This window comes from Hemitrygon akajei, chromosome 2 (genome assembly GCF_048418815.1).
Source record: "Hemitrygon akajei chromosome 2, sHemAka1.3, whole genome shotgun sequence".
Classification (NCBI taxonomy): domain Eukaryota; kingdom Metazoa; phylum Chordata; class Chondrichthyes; order Myliobatiformes; family Dasyatidae; genus Hemitrygon; species Hemitrygon akajei.
The window spans coordinates 37,083,447-37,100,830 of record NC_133125.1 but is presented as its reverse complement, the minus strand read 5'-3'; the positions used below and the strand labels follow the sequence as shown (position 1 = coordinate 37,100,830).

The 17,384-nt window shown below is 39.0% G+C and overlaps 1 protein-coding gene across 3 annotated transcripts in view; it reads left to right on the top strand.

Annotated features, from left to right (window-relative positions):
* The window catches only part of LOC140740827 (guanine nucleotide-binding protein G(q) subunit alpha-like), a 204,873-nt gene that overhangs the window by 165,326 nt on the left and 22,163 nt on the right, over window positions 1-17,384 (top strand). For 2 of the 3 annotated variants that reach the window (XM_073070386.1, XM_073070368.1), the window contains exons 4-7: window positions 12,076-12,204; window positions 12,675-12,803; window positions 13,353-13,482; window positions 15,244-15,397. In XM_073070386.1, coding sequence (XP_072926487.1) covers window positions 12,076-12,204; window positions 12,675-12,803; window positions 13,353-13,482; window positions 15,244-15,397 — 542 coding nt within the window. The remainder of the gene's footprint in view (window positions 1-12,075; window positions 12,205-12,674; window positions 12,804-13,352; window positions 13,483-15,243; window positions 15,398-17,384) is intronic. The other variant, XM_073070376.1, reaches the window with a different exon arrangement.

Below are 17,384 nucleotides of genomic sequence, written 5' to 3'. Positions count from 1 at the left end.
CAGTTTACAGCATCATGTCCTCTCTCTCTCACCCCCTCGCGCCGATCTCCCCAAAAGCCCACCAACAATAGCTTACAGACTCAGAAGAAAGAACATTAATTCCAATAGGTTAACAAAGGAATACAATTCTCGTTATCAGTAAGTTTTAACCCAAACAAGCTTCCAGCACTCTCTCGCAACAAAGAAGCATTCCTACTTTTAACAAAACAAAGAAGCTATTTTGATTAATATACGTAGTAACAAAGAAAAAGAAGAAACCCCCTTTACACATAGTATAAACAGTAAGCAAGTTATGCTAAATGTTTATTAAAGCAGCTGTGGGGAATATTTAGGCCAATCTGGAACAATGCCAGTCAAAGTGAGTGATCTTCATAGATTGATAACAGAAATTCCATTGGGGGTCAAAAGACAAATAGAGATTATTAGTATCAATATGCAGGATAGTGATAGAATAATTAAGGCTGTCGAAGACTAAAGGACTCAAATGCAAGGTGAATAACAAAAGAACCAGAGGTAATTAGATGCAAGTGTCAAATGCACTGCCTGTAAAGGGACCAGAAATAGCATCAAAAAAATGAAAAAGGTAAAAGAAAATTGTTTGGACTGCTGTGTAAAGGGCAGGGGACCAAAGACTAATTGTATAGCTCTTTTAAAGAGTCAGCAGAGATGCAGTAGCTGTTCTTGCTAGCAATTGCTGCCTTCTGTATTTTTCATCCTGTGTGATGTGGGCATCATCGGTAAGCACAGCATTTGTTGTCGATTCTCTTTGTGAAAGTTCGAGTAAACCACTTAGATAAATTACCGCATTTGGTGAGAGTGCTTCAACAATAGCATTGAGTAGGAATTTGCGGGATATAAGCCTGGTTTCCTTCATTACTTTATTATCAAAGAGAACACAGCATAAGCAGTTAAGGGACAAAGTATTGCCTAACTGTACTTGAAAGTTAGTTTTGTGTTGATGGGCAATCTTGCTAAGTGGCAGGAAATGAATATATGTAGTGATATTTGTAAATGAACCTTAATAACCTTGATATTTTCACTTTTCCTGTTGAAGTATGATAAAGAAATAGAACCCATAAATAGCAAACAATGCTACCTGTTGAGTAATGATTTCAATTCAAAGCACTGTGTAGTTTAATTCAAGAATTGCCTCATTCTGTTACAATAATGGGCTTCATTAGTTTTTCATTTAACCAGCTTATCAAAGAAGAATTTACTTAACCATGCTGTTTGTCAGTTTGCCAGCTAAAAACAATAGTATACCTGATTTTGATCAGACTTGGTATTCTGATTTGCTTGTCATTTCCATCTTCTGTGCCATTGATTAAGGAAGTGCATGACCACCCTTCTTTCTGTAATAAATCCTATCATTTTCCTACTTATAATAAAAGCTTCTTAGCGAATGCTTCTGAAGGGATTTCCGTTCAGTAATGATCCAGCCGATGCCATTTATTTATTTATTTAGTGGCACAGCACAGAGTAGACCCCTCTGGCCCTTTTAAGTTGGGCAACCCCGATTAACTCTAACCTAATCACGGGACAATTGAGAATGACCAATTACCCTACCCAGCAAGCCTTTGGACTGAGGGAGGAAAATCCATGCATTCCATGAGGAGGGATGTAAAGAGACTCCTTCTGGATGGCACCAGAATTGAACTCTGTACTCTGATGCCACGAGCTATAATTGCGTGGCACTAACTGCTATGTTGCTGTGACACCCATTTAATTTCAAATGGATTGAAATGATGATAAAGTCAGTTACTGTTATACGTTTAAATTATAGTTGGAGATGATACTAAGGTACATTTTCATGATACGATGTACACATAAGTAGTAGCCTAGCTAACCTAGCAGGGATCTGTCTTCTGTTAAAGACATTTACAATTGAGTGAATATGGGAAAACAGTCATATAAATGCATTTAATACTGAAAGCTTTCTGACTTTCATAGGCAATTCACATTAATTGATTAGGTTTGCCGCGATCAAATACTTGGCTTCCTGGGTGTTGTATGTACAGATTCTTCAGTAGCTCTGATACACTCTGAGCCTTGTATACATTTGTGACAGTGTCAGGTTTAACAGAAAAATAGTGGAATAATTAGATTACAAATGATCTAAAATCTACTTAAAAGTGAATAATTAGATTACATTACAAAGTGCCTCTCCTGTCCATTCACTTTCTCTCTCACCTCCACTGAGGGTCCCAAACAGTCCTTCCAGGGGAGGCAGCTGCTGGGGCCTTCTATTGTGTCTGGTGCTCCTGATGCAAGCCTCCTCTACATTGGTGAGACTCATTGTAGGTCGGGGGACTGCTTCATTGAACACTTCCACTCCACCTGCCAAAAACGGAACTTCCAGGTGGCCAAATGTTTTAATTCTGATTTCCATTCTCCTTCCGACATATCGTTGCAAGGCAGGGTGGAAGAGAAATACCTTGGTTTCTGTTTGGATATTGTCCAACCTGATGGACGATATCATTTTCTCATCCCGGTAAAAAGCACTTTCCCTACCTTTTCCCTCTTCTTGTATTCCTCACTCACATTTTACCTCTTCTCACCTGCCTAACATCTCACCCCTGGGTCCCCTCCTCCTTTCCTTTCTCCTATGGTTCACACTCCTTCTCTTAGATTTTTTCCTCTCCAGCCCCTTATTTTTCCTACACACCTGGGTTCACCTATCATCTTCTAGCTATCATCCTTCCTTTTCAGTTCTGAAAAAATATCTCTGTCTGAAACGTCGGCTGATTATTCCTTTCCATAGATGCTGCCTGGCCTGCTGAGTTCCTCCAGCAGTTTGTGTGTTTTGCTTCAGGTATCCAGCATCTGCAGACTTCCTTGTGTTTTTATAATTAGATTACCAATTCTTCTTCAAAACTAAATTTTCTGAAGCAACAATGATGCTTCAAAGCAGTCAAACTAAGCACGCGACATGGAAAGGGTAGATTGAAAGTAAACTTGCATAGATATATAAAAACAGACAGTAAAAGTTTTTATAATCATATAAAGGCAAAGAAGGGTGACTAGAGTGAATGTAGGTCCTGAGGAAGATGACAAGGGGGAAAATTAATATTGGATAATGTGGAAATGCCCGAGGCCTTGAATGGCTGTTTCATGTCAGTCATCATGTGGAGGGCACATCTAACATGCCAGTTCTGTTAGGCAGACACAGCAGGAATTCATGAAGTTTGACAAACTTTCTGGCGTTCTTTGAAGGTATGATGAGTGCAGTGGATAGAAGGGAACAGGTGGCTGTCGTATACTTGGATTTCCAGAAGGCATTCAATAAGGTGCCATATAAATGACTTATCCACAAGGATGCATGGAGTTTGGAGGTAAAATATTAGTGTGGATAGAGGGTTGGTTAACCAATAAAATGGAGAGAGTTGGAATAAATGTGAGCTTCTCTGGTTAGCGGTTAGTGGAGTGCTGCAGAGGTCAGTGCTGGGCCCGCAACTGTTCATGATATACTTTAACAACTTGGAAGAGATACTGTATCTTTGGAAGAAGTTTGACAATGAAAAGATGTATTGGCTGTGAAAGCAGTGTAGAGGAAATTCACTAGGTTGCTTTCAGAGATGAGGGAGATTGAGTCGCCTGAGCTTTTATTCAGTGGAATTCAGAGGACTGGAGGCAATTTCATAGAAGCAAATAAAACAGTGAAAGGGACATATAATGTAGAGGCAGGCAAGTGGTTTTCTCCGATGAGTGAGTCTAGAACCAGGGGACATAGCCCCAACATTCAGGGGAATAGATTTAGGATGGAGATGAAAAGAAACTGCTTTTCCCAGAGAGTAATGCAACTCTGGAATTCTCTGACCTGGGAAGCAGTAAAGGCTACCTCATTAAATACATTAAGACAGAGTAAGATAAGTTTTGCTTAGTCAGGAAATGAAGGGTTTGGGGGAAAGGCAGGTAGGCCAGATCAGCCATGATCTTAGAAATATAAAAAACCTATAGCACAATACAGGGCCGCCTTATTGAATAGTGGAGCAGGCTTGATGGGCTAGATGGCTTACTCCCATTCCTATTTCTTAAGTGCTTATATTCCGAACAATACGACTTACAGGTTTCATCTTGTGAAAATTTATAGATCTATAAACATTTTGAAAAGAATTGCTGAAATAAAGAGAGGGCGAATGCTAAGGAAGAATATGAAGTTAACAACATTAATTGAAAAATTATTTATTGGTCATTGATTATTGCTCTGGAATGAAGGGTAGAAGCTTTTAAGGAATTTCTTACCTGGGAACTCTAAGACCTTTTCTGGTGATTTTTGAAAAAGATTTTGCTTGGATTGCTGAGGTATGAATTCTGGATCACTCTGGAGATAGTCCTGTGATGGCACACCACACACCACATGTATGTAATTGTCTCTGTGGTGTGTCAAGTGAAGCTGACGCTTGTTACCGTGCCTCGAATTGACTAATTAATCAGTGTGGAGCATTGTGTCTGTGCCACATAGAGGTACCAACTATATAGGGTAAGTTTGGAGTTGGAGGCAGGAAGAAATGCAGAGAAATTACAAACATCAGTGAAGTGGTACTGAACAAATTAGAGCAATATAGCATGGATACAGGTCCTTCGGTTCACCAAGGCCGTACCAACCAACAAGCACACATTTTGACTAATCCTTTCTTAATTCCATATTTCATTCTCCCCACATTCAAATCAACTCCTCCCTCCCTCCTACCCTCCATATTCTACCACTCACCTACTGGGCTAATTTAAGGTGGCTGATTAACTTATCAATCTGCATATCAGCGGGATGTGAGAGGAAACTAGTGCACTTGGAAGAAACCGACAGTCATAGGGAGCATATGAACTACGCTTATGATTGAACTCGGTTTCTCGGAATCAGATCTACTAATTGCACCACTGTGCTGCCTTTCATGGACAAGGCTATGGATCCAGTGGATTTGCCCTCTGGTCCTAATGGTGGTTGCTGGTGAGAAAGAAATGTATTACCTTTAATTTTCCAAAGTTCTCAAGATGCTTAATGGGAAATGAAGAGTTAGCTTGAATAGTTCTTCTTGTTGCTAATGACCTTGTAGAGGTTTACAACACTATGAGTAGTAGAGTGGGAGAGTCCAGTACTAGAGGGTATAGTTTTGAGCTGAGAGAGAGAGTTTGAAAGGAGATCTGAGGGGCAACATCTTAAACACAGAGGGGGTGGTTATATGGAATGAGTTGCCAGAGGATGTTGTGGATGTAGATACAGTTAGGTTATTTAAAAGGCATTTGGTCAGTTACTTGGGAGGAAGGTTTGTGGGCAGTTGTGATTAGTGCAACTAGATATCAGAGTTGGCATGGATAAATTGGGTTTTAAGTGTCTGTTTCTGTGCCATCCAATTTTACTAATCTATGTAACCAGTGGTGCTGGGGCATCAGCTATTTACAGTTATTGTGCTTGAATGAAGCACAAATTACAGATGAAGAGATGGCTGAGAAAATAAATTGTGAAGAAGATGTAAGGAGGCTGTGGAGGTTTAGTGGATTAGACAAACAGAGTGTAATGTGGCAAAACATGAGATGGCAATTTATGGTGCGAATAGTAAAGGAAATATCTAAGTGGGTGACATAGTGCATGCTCTGATTTGCAGAGTGATCTGGGTGTCTTAGGGCACAGTTAGTAGTTAGGAAGTCAGCAGAATGTGACTATTGCAAGGAGGAGTTTGAACAACCTAGGGCTTATCTCTTTGGACTGAAGGAGGATGAGAAATGACTTGATAAAGTTGTACAAAATGATAAGAGGCTCATATCGACAAGCTAGCCAGAGACTTTTTCCCACGGTGGAATTGACTCGTATAAGGGAACATAATTTTAAAGTGACTGGAGGAAAATATTGGTGGAGGGGTGGTGGTTGGATGTCAGAATTAAGTTTTACTTATACAGAGTGCTAAGTGCATGGAACACCTTGCAATGGGTAGTGGTAGGGGCAGATACATTAGGGACATTTAAGGAACTCTTAGATAGGCAGATAGATGATAGAAAAATGGAGGCTATGTAGCAGGAAAGGGTTAGATTATTTTTAGAATAGGTTAAAATGTCTGGACAACATTGTGGTCAAAGTACCTGTCCTCTGTTGTTGTGCTCCATGTTCAAAATAAGGAAAGTTATGTGCAAGACCACATCTGGGATATTATGTACAGTATTGCCCTTCTTTGGGAAAACATTAATCTTCCAAATCACTTGACAGAAGGTTTACCAGACTGTGATGGAGAGCACTCAGTAAGTGTACTCCTTACACACGTGCATTCACTCAAACAGGGATACCGCCTAGTCATTCAGCTGTTGTTGCGCTGAGTGTATGCACTTCAATGTCCACCCCCCCCCCGTATACCCGCTGTTTTCCCTCTGCATTTCTACATACATTCCGAGTCAGACACCAAAGTTTACTTTAATCCTAAACCAAGCTGATGTGCTTGTGTTGTCTTTATGATGCCTTTCCTGCTATTCACGGTGGAATGTTCGATTTGTTTAGTAATGGGGACATGTAAATATGTTAATGTTTGTACACTGTATTTAAGGTAGATCCTTCTGTTTATTTTGTAATATGATGGTTGCTACGTTGTGGGGTGCATCATATTATTGAGATTGAGTTTAAGAGCTGAGAGGTAATGTTACAGTGATATAGGACCCTGGTCAGACCCCACTTGGAGTACTGTGCTCAGTTCTGGTCGCTTCACTACAGGAAGGATGTGGAAACCATAGAAAGGGTGAAGAGGAGTTTTACAAAGATGTTGCCTGAATTGGGGAGCATGCCTTATGAAAACAGGTTGAGTGAACTCAGCCTTTTCTCCTTGGAGCAACGGAAGATGAGAGGTGACTTGATAGAGGTATATAAGATGATGAGAGGGATAGTCAGAGGCTTTTTCCCAGGGTTGAAATGGCTAGCATGAAAGGACACAAGTTTAAGGTGTTTGGAAATAGGTACAGAGGAAATGTCGGGTAAGTTTTTTATGCAAAGAATGGTGAGTGCGTGGAATGGGCTGCTGGCAGCAGTGGTGGAGGCGGAAACGATAGGGTCTTTGAAAAGAGTCCTGGATGGCTATATGGAGCTTAGAAAAATAGACGGCTATGGGTAAAGCTTAGGTAGTTCTAAGGTAGGGACATGTGAGCCGAAGAGCCTGTATTGTGCTGTATGTTTTCTATGTTTCTGTGTTCTAATTCATGTGTAGTCATAAGTTAGCTTGTTGGTAATTAAAACTGGCATGTCCTAGTGCCTAAAATAAAAAGGAGGACTTCACCCTCGGTGTGAGAGAGGGAAAGGGACTGCCAGGAGCTCACACTGGACAATAATAAGTACAGAGCTACTACTGTGTTTACTTGTAGAAAACTTGTTGTAAGTATTGGCAGTTTTCTTTTCACTATTTTCACTGACTCCAGCCATTTTTTTCTTATAACCCACGTATCTAACACAGACTAATACTGATGAGGAAAGCTTGGACAAGCTAGGTATGTATCTACTGAGGTTTAGAAGCCTTACAAATGCCATTCTGTGCAATAACTTGTGCGATATAGGCCCAGATAATTCACAGGAAAGTTTGGCTCACAAGCTCACATGAAATAATGGGGAAAGCACACTTGGACAACACCAACAGTGAGAATTTCTGGAAAATCTAGAAATCAACACCAGGCAACAGAGGGTAAGTATTTCAATTACATAAATAACCAAAGCAAAGAACACTCGGCATTTACTGATATGCTTGAAACATCACATTCATCCCCAAAGATAAAGCTGTAAGATATTTTGGAATGAAAACAATTGTCACCTGTACAAAGGCACAGTGAAAAACTCCTCTTGAATACCATTCATAGAGAAAAATTACATAGTGCATTCAGGGAGTACACTGTAATCAATAGCAGAATGCAGAATAAAGTGCAGAGTACAGAGGAAATACAGTACATTCTTAGGTATTGCTTATTTTGTGAAGGTGACTTTGAGTTTGTTTTGTGTATAAAGAGGTGAGGAGGCTTTAGTATACTGCAGTCGGAGTAAATAAGTAGTTTGTAGCCACAGAATTCCTAATCTTGGTTATTATTGGGAAACACTTCAATCATCAGTTTGGCAGTATTTGTGAGATGAGATGTAGAAAGTCTATTACATAGTTTTGCCATCTGTTAAGTAGGGAAAGGAAGAAGAAACTTCATTATGTTCTAAAGATTGAGAGTATTTTTGTTTTGGATAGCTACAAAAATATGACACTAAGGTGACAAATGTAGTTTGAAGTTCACAGTAAATTTATTATCAAAGCAGATAGATGTCACCATATACTACCTGGTGATTCATTTTCTGCAGGCATTTGCAGAAGATACAAAGAAACTCATAGGATCACTGAAAAATTGCATACCACAAAGACAAACAACCTATTTGCAAAAGGCCACAAACTGTGCAAATACAAAAATAATAATAATAAATAAGCAATATATATCAAGAACCACAAATTGTAGAGTCCTTAAAAATGAGCCTATAGATTATGGAATCAGTTCAGTGTTGGAGTGAGTGAAGTTATTTCCTCTGGTTCCGAAGCTTGATGGTTGAGGGATAATAGCTGTTCCTGAACCTGATGGTGTGGGATTTGAGGCTGTTTTGCCTCCATCCTGATGGCAGCAGTGAGAAGAAATGCTGGGGGGGGGGGTCTCTAATGGGTGCTGCTTTCTTGTGACAACTCTCCTTGTAAATACAGTCGGCCCTTCTTATCCTCGAGGGATTGGTTCTGGGACCCCTCGCGGATGCTCAAGTCCCTTGTTCAACCTGTGTCAATGCGGTGGACCTTAGGACTCAGTGGAACCCCAGACCTTATTTAACCTGTCTCATTAGGACCCGGCAGTGGAGCTCTGAATCTGCAGTGTTTCTGTTCACAGAAATAATCACGATCACGACTGAAAATAAAGTGGAAATAATAAAGCGATCGGAAAGAGATGAAACGCCATTGGTCATTGGAAAAGCGTTAGGCTACATTCGGTCAACAATCGGAACAATTTTAAAGGATGAAGTGAGAAAGGCCCTGCCCCGATGAAAGCTAAAATTATTACTAAGCAACACAGTGGTTTAATTATTGGGTTTTTGGGTTTTTGGTTTTTGATCCTCCACATCAACCAGGCATGAACGGAGAGCGTGCTCGGGAGCGATCTGTCACTGGATGGAACTCGGGAACTTCCATTCCCAAGCCTGGTGCTGAAAACATATGTTCTTAAGTGTTTTATATGCATAGAAAGGTAAAATATATACTATATTCCCCATGGGGATGAATAAAGTATCTATCTATCTATCTATATACTAAGACAAATGTTTGACTAACTGACGCTAAATAATACCGGATGTACCTGTTCCGACTTACTTAGTAAGAGAACTTCCGAATTTTTTTCAATCCCGATCCACGATAACCTACGCACGTCTTCCCGTATACTTTAAATCATCTCTTGATTACTTACAATACTTAATAGAATGTAAATGCTATGTAAAATAGTTGTTATACTGCATTGTTTTGGGAATAATGACAAGGGAAGAAAAGTCTGTACACGCTTGAACAACAAGTACTGGAAGAGCACTTCCAGGTTTTCTCAATTCGCGGTTGGTTGAATTCGCGCATGCTAAACTCGCGGATAAGGAGGGCCGACTGTATACTCAATGGTGGGGAGGGCTTTACCTGTGATTGCCTGGGCTATATCCACTACTTTTTGCAGGTTAAGGCCATTTGTGTTCCCATTTGGTTAAACTCTGCCCTCTAACAACAATGAAGCTTAGAAGCAAATTTATACCCTTCTTATGCATCCACAAACTTGTTTTAAGATCTAAACATTAATTGAAACTGTAACTGGTTACCCTTCATAACAAATCACTTTCCTCTTAAGGTTTACTTGTTCACACTTCTTAAAACTTAAATGCCCTTTAAGACCTGGACATTTCATTTTAAATTCTAATTATTATGGCTTTGAAAAATAACACAGCTGACCTGGTTGGGACGGTTGGGAAATGTTGGGATTATTTGTGCCATAATATATTTTTTATACTCACTAATATAAAATATTATATTAGCACAATTTACTCCAGCTCTATTATCTTTTTTATGATTTTTTTTCTCTGAGCATTACTTGGATTTCTTGTATTATGTAAAATAATTGTTATCCCAAGAAAATTAACATGATGTTATTTCTGTCTCTGCTGTTATAAATAATTTACTCTCGTAAAACCATCTTGCCCAAAATGATTGATTTCTAAACACAATTGGAATACAATGAAAATAATGTCCCAAGTTTTTTTTTTATTCAGCCAACATCGCGTTAAATAATCAGTAAATAACCAGAATACATTTGTGTTGAGCATATTGGAACGCAAGTACAGATCTACAAGTTGTTGGTTTAATTTTCCGATGAGATATAAGCAGTTAATCTGATCTGAGCAAGACTTTGAATAGGTTTCAATAGGTACATTTAATATCAGAGAAACAACAGGCAAATCAGAGCATTGGCAATAATTGTTTGAAGTAAACAATCTAAGAAGGTTCCTACATGATTTTCATTCCGCTGTGAATGCACTTGGCCTTTAGTTGGTATTACCTGGTAAGAATGCATAATGTTTGGTCTATTTCATAACCAAAAATTTTTTCTATACTGTCCCTGACCAAGAGTTAAGAGAATGGAGTCTGCTTTTGTTCAGAAGATGATTTTTTTATCAACTATTTTAAGTTGCATTCACTTTAATGCATATAAGCTTGATAAATAACTTGGGCAGTGGCTTCATAGAAGGCAATTCAAATTGTTATATTAAACAAAACTTATATTTTTTCGGAGAAATCTTAGATCTTAAAGATCTTAACCTGCTTTGGTCCTAGTTCCTGGAGTATTCAATCCTCCATTCTTCAATGGCCTTTTTTGAGCAGAATTATCTTACAAGTTTGGTAATCATGTTGCTTAATTCAAATATATCTCCAAGGCTCTGTGGCATGACTCACTATTAAAACAGAAATTATAACTAATGGGTTTGCCAGAGGAATGTATTAGTAATACATGCCCAGCAAATATCAAACTGACAGTGTAAATCAGATACCTAATAAAGGACTGACCTACTTCATCTAGGGCTGTAGGTTATTATAGCATGTGGGTGTCCAGGGAGTACCAATGTAGACTGGAATTTGAATTACGTTCAGTGTGATAACTATAGAGTTATCGATCTGTACATTATGATTCAAATCTAAAATGTCTGTTTATAGAAGTCAGAGTATCACATTTTAATGAAACCCAATTTCAAACAAATTTGTTAGCATACACAGAATTCATTATTTCTCTCTTTAACTGATGTGATAGAAAATACACTACTCATTGAGAACACAAGAAACGTGATATTTTTATATAGCAAAGGCAGCAGTGCATTTTGTACACAGATAGTTTCCATAAACAATGTTTTATACAGCAAATTGTTTGATCCAGAGACTTGATGAGTGAGGTGTTGTCAATAACTCCCCTGTACTCCCTTGAAAAAAATACCGTAGGATTTTTAGGAATACCTGAGAAAGCATATCAGGCTTCAGTTAACATTTTACCTGGAAAGATGGTACCTCTGACAATTCAGCTCACTCAGTTTTGCACTGATCTACCTGCTTCAATTTTTGTTTTCAACTCATTGAATCTTTTGTTTTAACACTGAGTGTTTTACTAGTGAGTAACAATCATAATGAGTTGGCCAATCTCCAGACCAATTTCTCAGTAGAATGTTGTACTTAAAATGCAACCAAATAATGCATTGTCTCCCTCTTTGTGGGTGTGTGTGTCCCTCTGTCTTTCTCTCACTCTCTCCTCTATCTTTGTCTCTGTCTCTCTCTCCCTCCCTCCCCATCTATCTTTCTCTCTCCCCCCTCTCTCTGTCTGTCTCTCTCCCCTCCACCCTCCTCCCCACTCCTCTTCTGTCTTACTGTCTCTCAGCAAACAAAGCAAGAGTATGTCTCATTCATTTTAGTTAATTTGTCCATTTTAACTTTTACTGCAGCTTTTCATATTTTGATTTCCATAAATAATTCAAGGCACTCCATTACAGGAGTCAATGCATCATAGTTAATTTTCTTTCTTATTTCACAGCTACCTTAGTGATACTGATCGTATTGCAGCACCTGATTATCTGCCAACTCAACAGGATGTGCTGCGGGTTCGAGTGCCCACAACTGGCATCATTGAGTATCCATTTGATCTGGAGAATATAATCTTCAGGTACTGATTGGGGCCTGTTGTAAATTTCCTAGGTAGCAGAAGTTGTGTCCTCCCAGTATTTTCTGACATAAACTATCACTTAATTACTCACGTCGCTAAGTAATTATTGTAGTCTATCAGAGGCAAAATCTTAAAAAATGATTGCAATTTTTGATTTGTGTAATTTAACCCTTTGGTGTTATCAATTCAATTGATTTTCTTAAAAAGAATTTCAAAGTGTTGGAGATGTAAAATACTGGGAAAATGCACTCTGCGTTCTTGGGAAAATGGCACAATCTGGTAAGGAAACGGCTTAAGTACAAATAAACTGTCCCATGCCACCACCTTGAATAAGTGGCATCATCTTGGGGAACTCAGTACAGTCTTTTAGGCAGGGAGAATGGTGATCACCACCCCATTCTATTTTCCTCACCCTGTCTTCCCTCTCGAATGTCACAGTCTTTGCATTCCTGTTGTTTCTCCATCTGTAGCTATCTTAAAGACTTGGACCGTATAGCAGCACCTACCTATCTACCCACTCAACAAGATGTGCTTAGAGTGCGAGTCCCAACAACAGGGATCATTGAATACCCTTTCGACTTACAAACCGTCATTTTCAGGTAGAAGAAAATTACTGAACAGCACTAACAGTTTTTGCAATTTGGACAACAAGCTTCAATCTACCAGAACTCTGAGCATGATATACATAGAGTTTCATTATGTAATATTGTTAGAATTGATTTTAAAATGACAATTGCATGCTTCATAAATTAATATTATAATACTTATAAATGTTTATACTTTTTTTAAAAAGCTGTTTGTAATCTTTGAAATATTATCCACTTGGTCTGGAAATGATTAAATGGAAAATCACTTAAAAGATTAAACAATGAAACATAAATTTTGCATTTCAATATGTCATCATTTGAAGAGCAAGAAGTGACTCGCAAATATGTATCTACTTTGGTTTCTTCCAGATCAGTAACTAAATTTGATTATTTTCTCCTCTGAGATGCTTTATTAATAATATGAATATTAGCCTCTGCATGTGAAATAAAGTTGGCCAGACCTCCCTTGTTTTGCATGCCAGATTTATTGACTGATTGCTCTGAGGTTGTTTGACTTCCTAATCTGATTCAATAAAATTTGATCTTGTATTGGTCTTTCAGAATGGTCGATGTTGGGGGTCAACGATCAGAACGAAGAAAATGGATTCATTGCTTTGAAAATGTGACGTCCATTATGTTTTTGGTTGCCCTTAGTGAATATGATCAAGTACTTGTGGAATCAGACAATGAGGTAATTAATTGTGGGTTATTACCTGTTTTTTAGTCCATGGCATTTTAATTATTCTAGATTAAGTTTGTTTCAATAAGGATTAAATCTAACACACTATAATTAATTCATCAATATTTCATTTGAATTAGATCTTGAGGGAAATGCTCGCAAAGAAAGTATATGTGGAAACATTGTACAAGTGATGAGGATCTTAAAATATATGTCAAATGAAGGTCTTTATCGAGGAAAGAGTAGCAGAAATATTTGTGGAGGGAGTGTAAGGGTAACACCCACACAGCTAACCTTGTTTCCTCTGATAGAGCAGCAGCATGTGTACGTAGCAATAACACTTCAGTTGTTCAGACTTCTGAAGGACTAAGAGTTAATACTTCTTTGCATTAGGAAAGGTTGTGGAGAGTTGTAGAAGACAGAATGACATAAGAACAAACATAAGAATATAATTTACTGGGCATTCAGAGCCAATGTAGGTAAAAATTTGGGAGGACATTGGATGAGTGGGATAAGGCATATATTTGGATTTGGTCAGTTGAATCTGACACTTGAATGTTGGGTCTGGACAAGTCAAACTGAATAATTGAGCCCAGGTGTGCCAAATGGTACACAAGACTTAAGCTAGATCAGATTTTGTTGTCGAGTTGAAGTAGCTGGTCTTTGTGATGGAGAATATTGTTGGCAGTCATATTGTAAGATCAGATTTGTGTCCAGCAAAGCCATGTTTTTAAACAATCTGGCTACCAAATAAAAGAATCCAGTCACTTATAAAAAATTTGTTGCTTGTGATGGCGAAAGCACTAAGTATGTTCTTCAAACTTGAGTTAAGTATCATACAACTAAAACTTACATATTGCACTAATTCAGATAGTTATCCAGGAATTACTTGTGTTAAGTGTTTATCAGAAGAGAAAAATAAGAAAGTGAAATGTAACCTTACTTTGACTGTTTTTTGACAATTATTATAGCAGGCCTCTTCTACTGGGAGAGAATGTGATGGAGGGGGCTGGGGGTAGGCCTTCTCAGCCCATTGCTGTTCCCTCAGTACAATAACAGTCAGGTTGAGTTGAGCCAAGATACAGTCTTGCTCACCTGCTCACTGACTTAGTGAGGCAGGCTGCTAGCTGCTCTTCCTATGCCTGCTTAGTCTCCTGTCAGTGCTGCTTATGTGATCTTCTCCCCCATGTTGTATTTCATCTCTGACTTACGATACTCCTCAAGAACAGAACCGTGTCATAACTTAGGGGACTGCCTGTATGTCTATATGTTGCATACAGATTAATAAATGTTTGCATCTATACATACTTTTACATTTCAGCCAGAATAGCAATTCTGCAGAAACTAGTCAATCAGAATCTTCTATTGCTAAACAGTTCACATTGTTTTGCACCAGCCAACCAGATCATGGCATCTAATCGATATCCATTTGGACCCCGGAGGAGTATATAAGCCAGTATCCTGAGTAGACACCACCCTCAACTGTGCACGGAAGGTGGCTTTTTGATTGGAGCCAAAACGGCTGCAAACATTTTGCCAAGTTTGGTGATCAACCAAGCTTCCAAGTAGCCATCCCGAGCTACCAGTATTCCACAATATTTCTCAAAATAGTAATAATTGGTCATCAGCAGCATTCTGATCCCTGTTGTAACCTACTTGTTGTAAAAGAAATTATATCATTCCTTCATTGGCCTTGAATCTACACTTAGTGGAATAAACTTTTCAGTACTTGTCTTCTGATTGCTGATTTTGTCTCAATGTAATTCATTCCAGAATCGAATGGAGGAAAGCAAAGCACTATTTCGGACGATCATCACATATCCTTGGTTTCAGAATTCCTCAGTAATTCTCTTCTTAAACAAGAAAGATCTCTTGGAGGAGAAGATCATGTATTCTCACCTGGTTGATTACTTCCCAGAATATGATGGTGAGTTAATGGAATGTAATATTATTTGCTGAAGACATTCTACAGAAATAGAATGCACGTAAAACTTTGAAAAACAATTACTTGGTAATATCCTGCTAACAACTGAAGCAAGTAATCAAATACTGAGATAGATTGAACAAGTGTTTTAGTCAGCTTCCTAAAGCCGTATGTTTTTAGAACTCTGCGTGTTTTGCTTTCTGAAAATACTTTATAATGTGGACAGCATCTATGGAAGTACAAATAGGGAAAAAAAGACTAAAAAAAAGTAGAGATTTGATTGTGTCCTGGGAAGAGAAATTAAACGACTAAAAGGACAAAGTGTAGTAATGGGATTGGTTTAAAAAGTTGCAAATGGAAGAGGTGTAAATGTCAATAGCAAAATAATTTGGCCAGCCTTTGTGGGGAAAAGTAGGCAGTTACCCAGGAAATGCAACAACTTAGGAATTTTTGCATGACTGAGATAACCTGTACAGCAACCTGTACCTGGAGGGGAAAGAATGTGACGGGCTTACAATACATTGTGAGTTTGCATTTTTCAACGTATTGGTGTTTTTAATGTTTTCATAGTAGTTTACATGTATTTCTGATGTTTATTTTGGGGGTATGGCCAAGGCAGCTGGTCACATTATTGGATAAGGTTTTTCCCTTTTCCAAAGATGATCCATAATCATAGAAGGCAATGCTTCAAATTAGGTTTCATCATGAACAGTGAAGCCAGCTACCAGAGGGCTGATTATAAGACTATAAGACACAGGAGCAGAATTAGGCCATTTCACTTATCAAGTCTGCTCTGCCATTCCATTATGGCTAATTTATTAACTTCCCAAACCCATTCTCCCGTCTTCTCCCCATAACCTTTGACGCTCTTACCAATCAAGAACCTATCAACCTCTGCTTTAAATATATTCAATGACGGCCTCCACAGCTATTTACAGCAATGAATTCCACAGATTCACCATCTTCTGGCTAAAGAAATTCATCCTAATTTCTGTTCTAAACTGATTTCTTTCTATTCATCTGCTCCAAGACTCCCCCACTCCCCCACAATCTCACCACAGGGGATGTGTGCTTGGTCCTCTCCTCTACTTGCTTCACACCTATACCTGTGTGGCCAAGTACAGCTCCAACACCATATACAGGTCTACTGATAACATTACTGTGATAATAATAGAACATAGAATAGTACAGCACATTACAGGCCCTTCGGCTCACAGTGCTGTGCTGATCCTCAAACCCTGCCTCCCATATAACCCCCCCCCCCCCACCTTAAATTCCTCCATATACCTGTCTAGTAGTCTCTTAAACTTAACTAGTGTATCTGCCTCCACCACTGACTCAGGCAGTGCATTCCACGCACCAACCACTCTCTGAGTGAAAAACCTTCCTCTAATATCCCCCTTGAACTTCCCTCCCCTTGCCTTAAAGCCATGTCTTCTTGTACTGAGCAGAGGTGCCCTGGGGAAGAGGCGCTGGCTGTCCACTCTATCTATTCCTCTTAATATCTTGTACACCTCTATCATGTCTCCTTTTATCCTCCTTCTCTCCAAAGAGTAAAGCCCTAGCTCCCTTAATCTCTGATCATAATCCATACTCTCTAAACCAGGCAGCATCCTAGTAAATCTCCTCTGTACCCTTTCCAATGCTTCCACATCCTTTCTATAGTGAGGCGACCAGAACTGGACACAGTACTCCAAGTGTGGCCTAACTAGAGTTTTATAGAGCTGCATCATTACATCGCGTCTCTTAAACTCGGTCCCTTGACTTATGAAATCTAACACCCCATAAACTTTCTTAACTACCCTATCTACCTGTGAGGCAACTTTCAGGGATCTGTGGACATGTACCCCCAGATCCCTCTGCTCCTCCACACTACCAAATATCCTGCCATTTACTTTGTAATCTGCCTTGGAGTTTGTCCTTCCAAAGTGTACCACCTCACACTTCTCCAGGTTGAACTCCATCTGCCACCTCTCAGCCCACTTCTGTA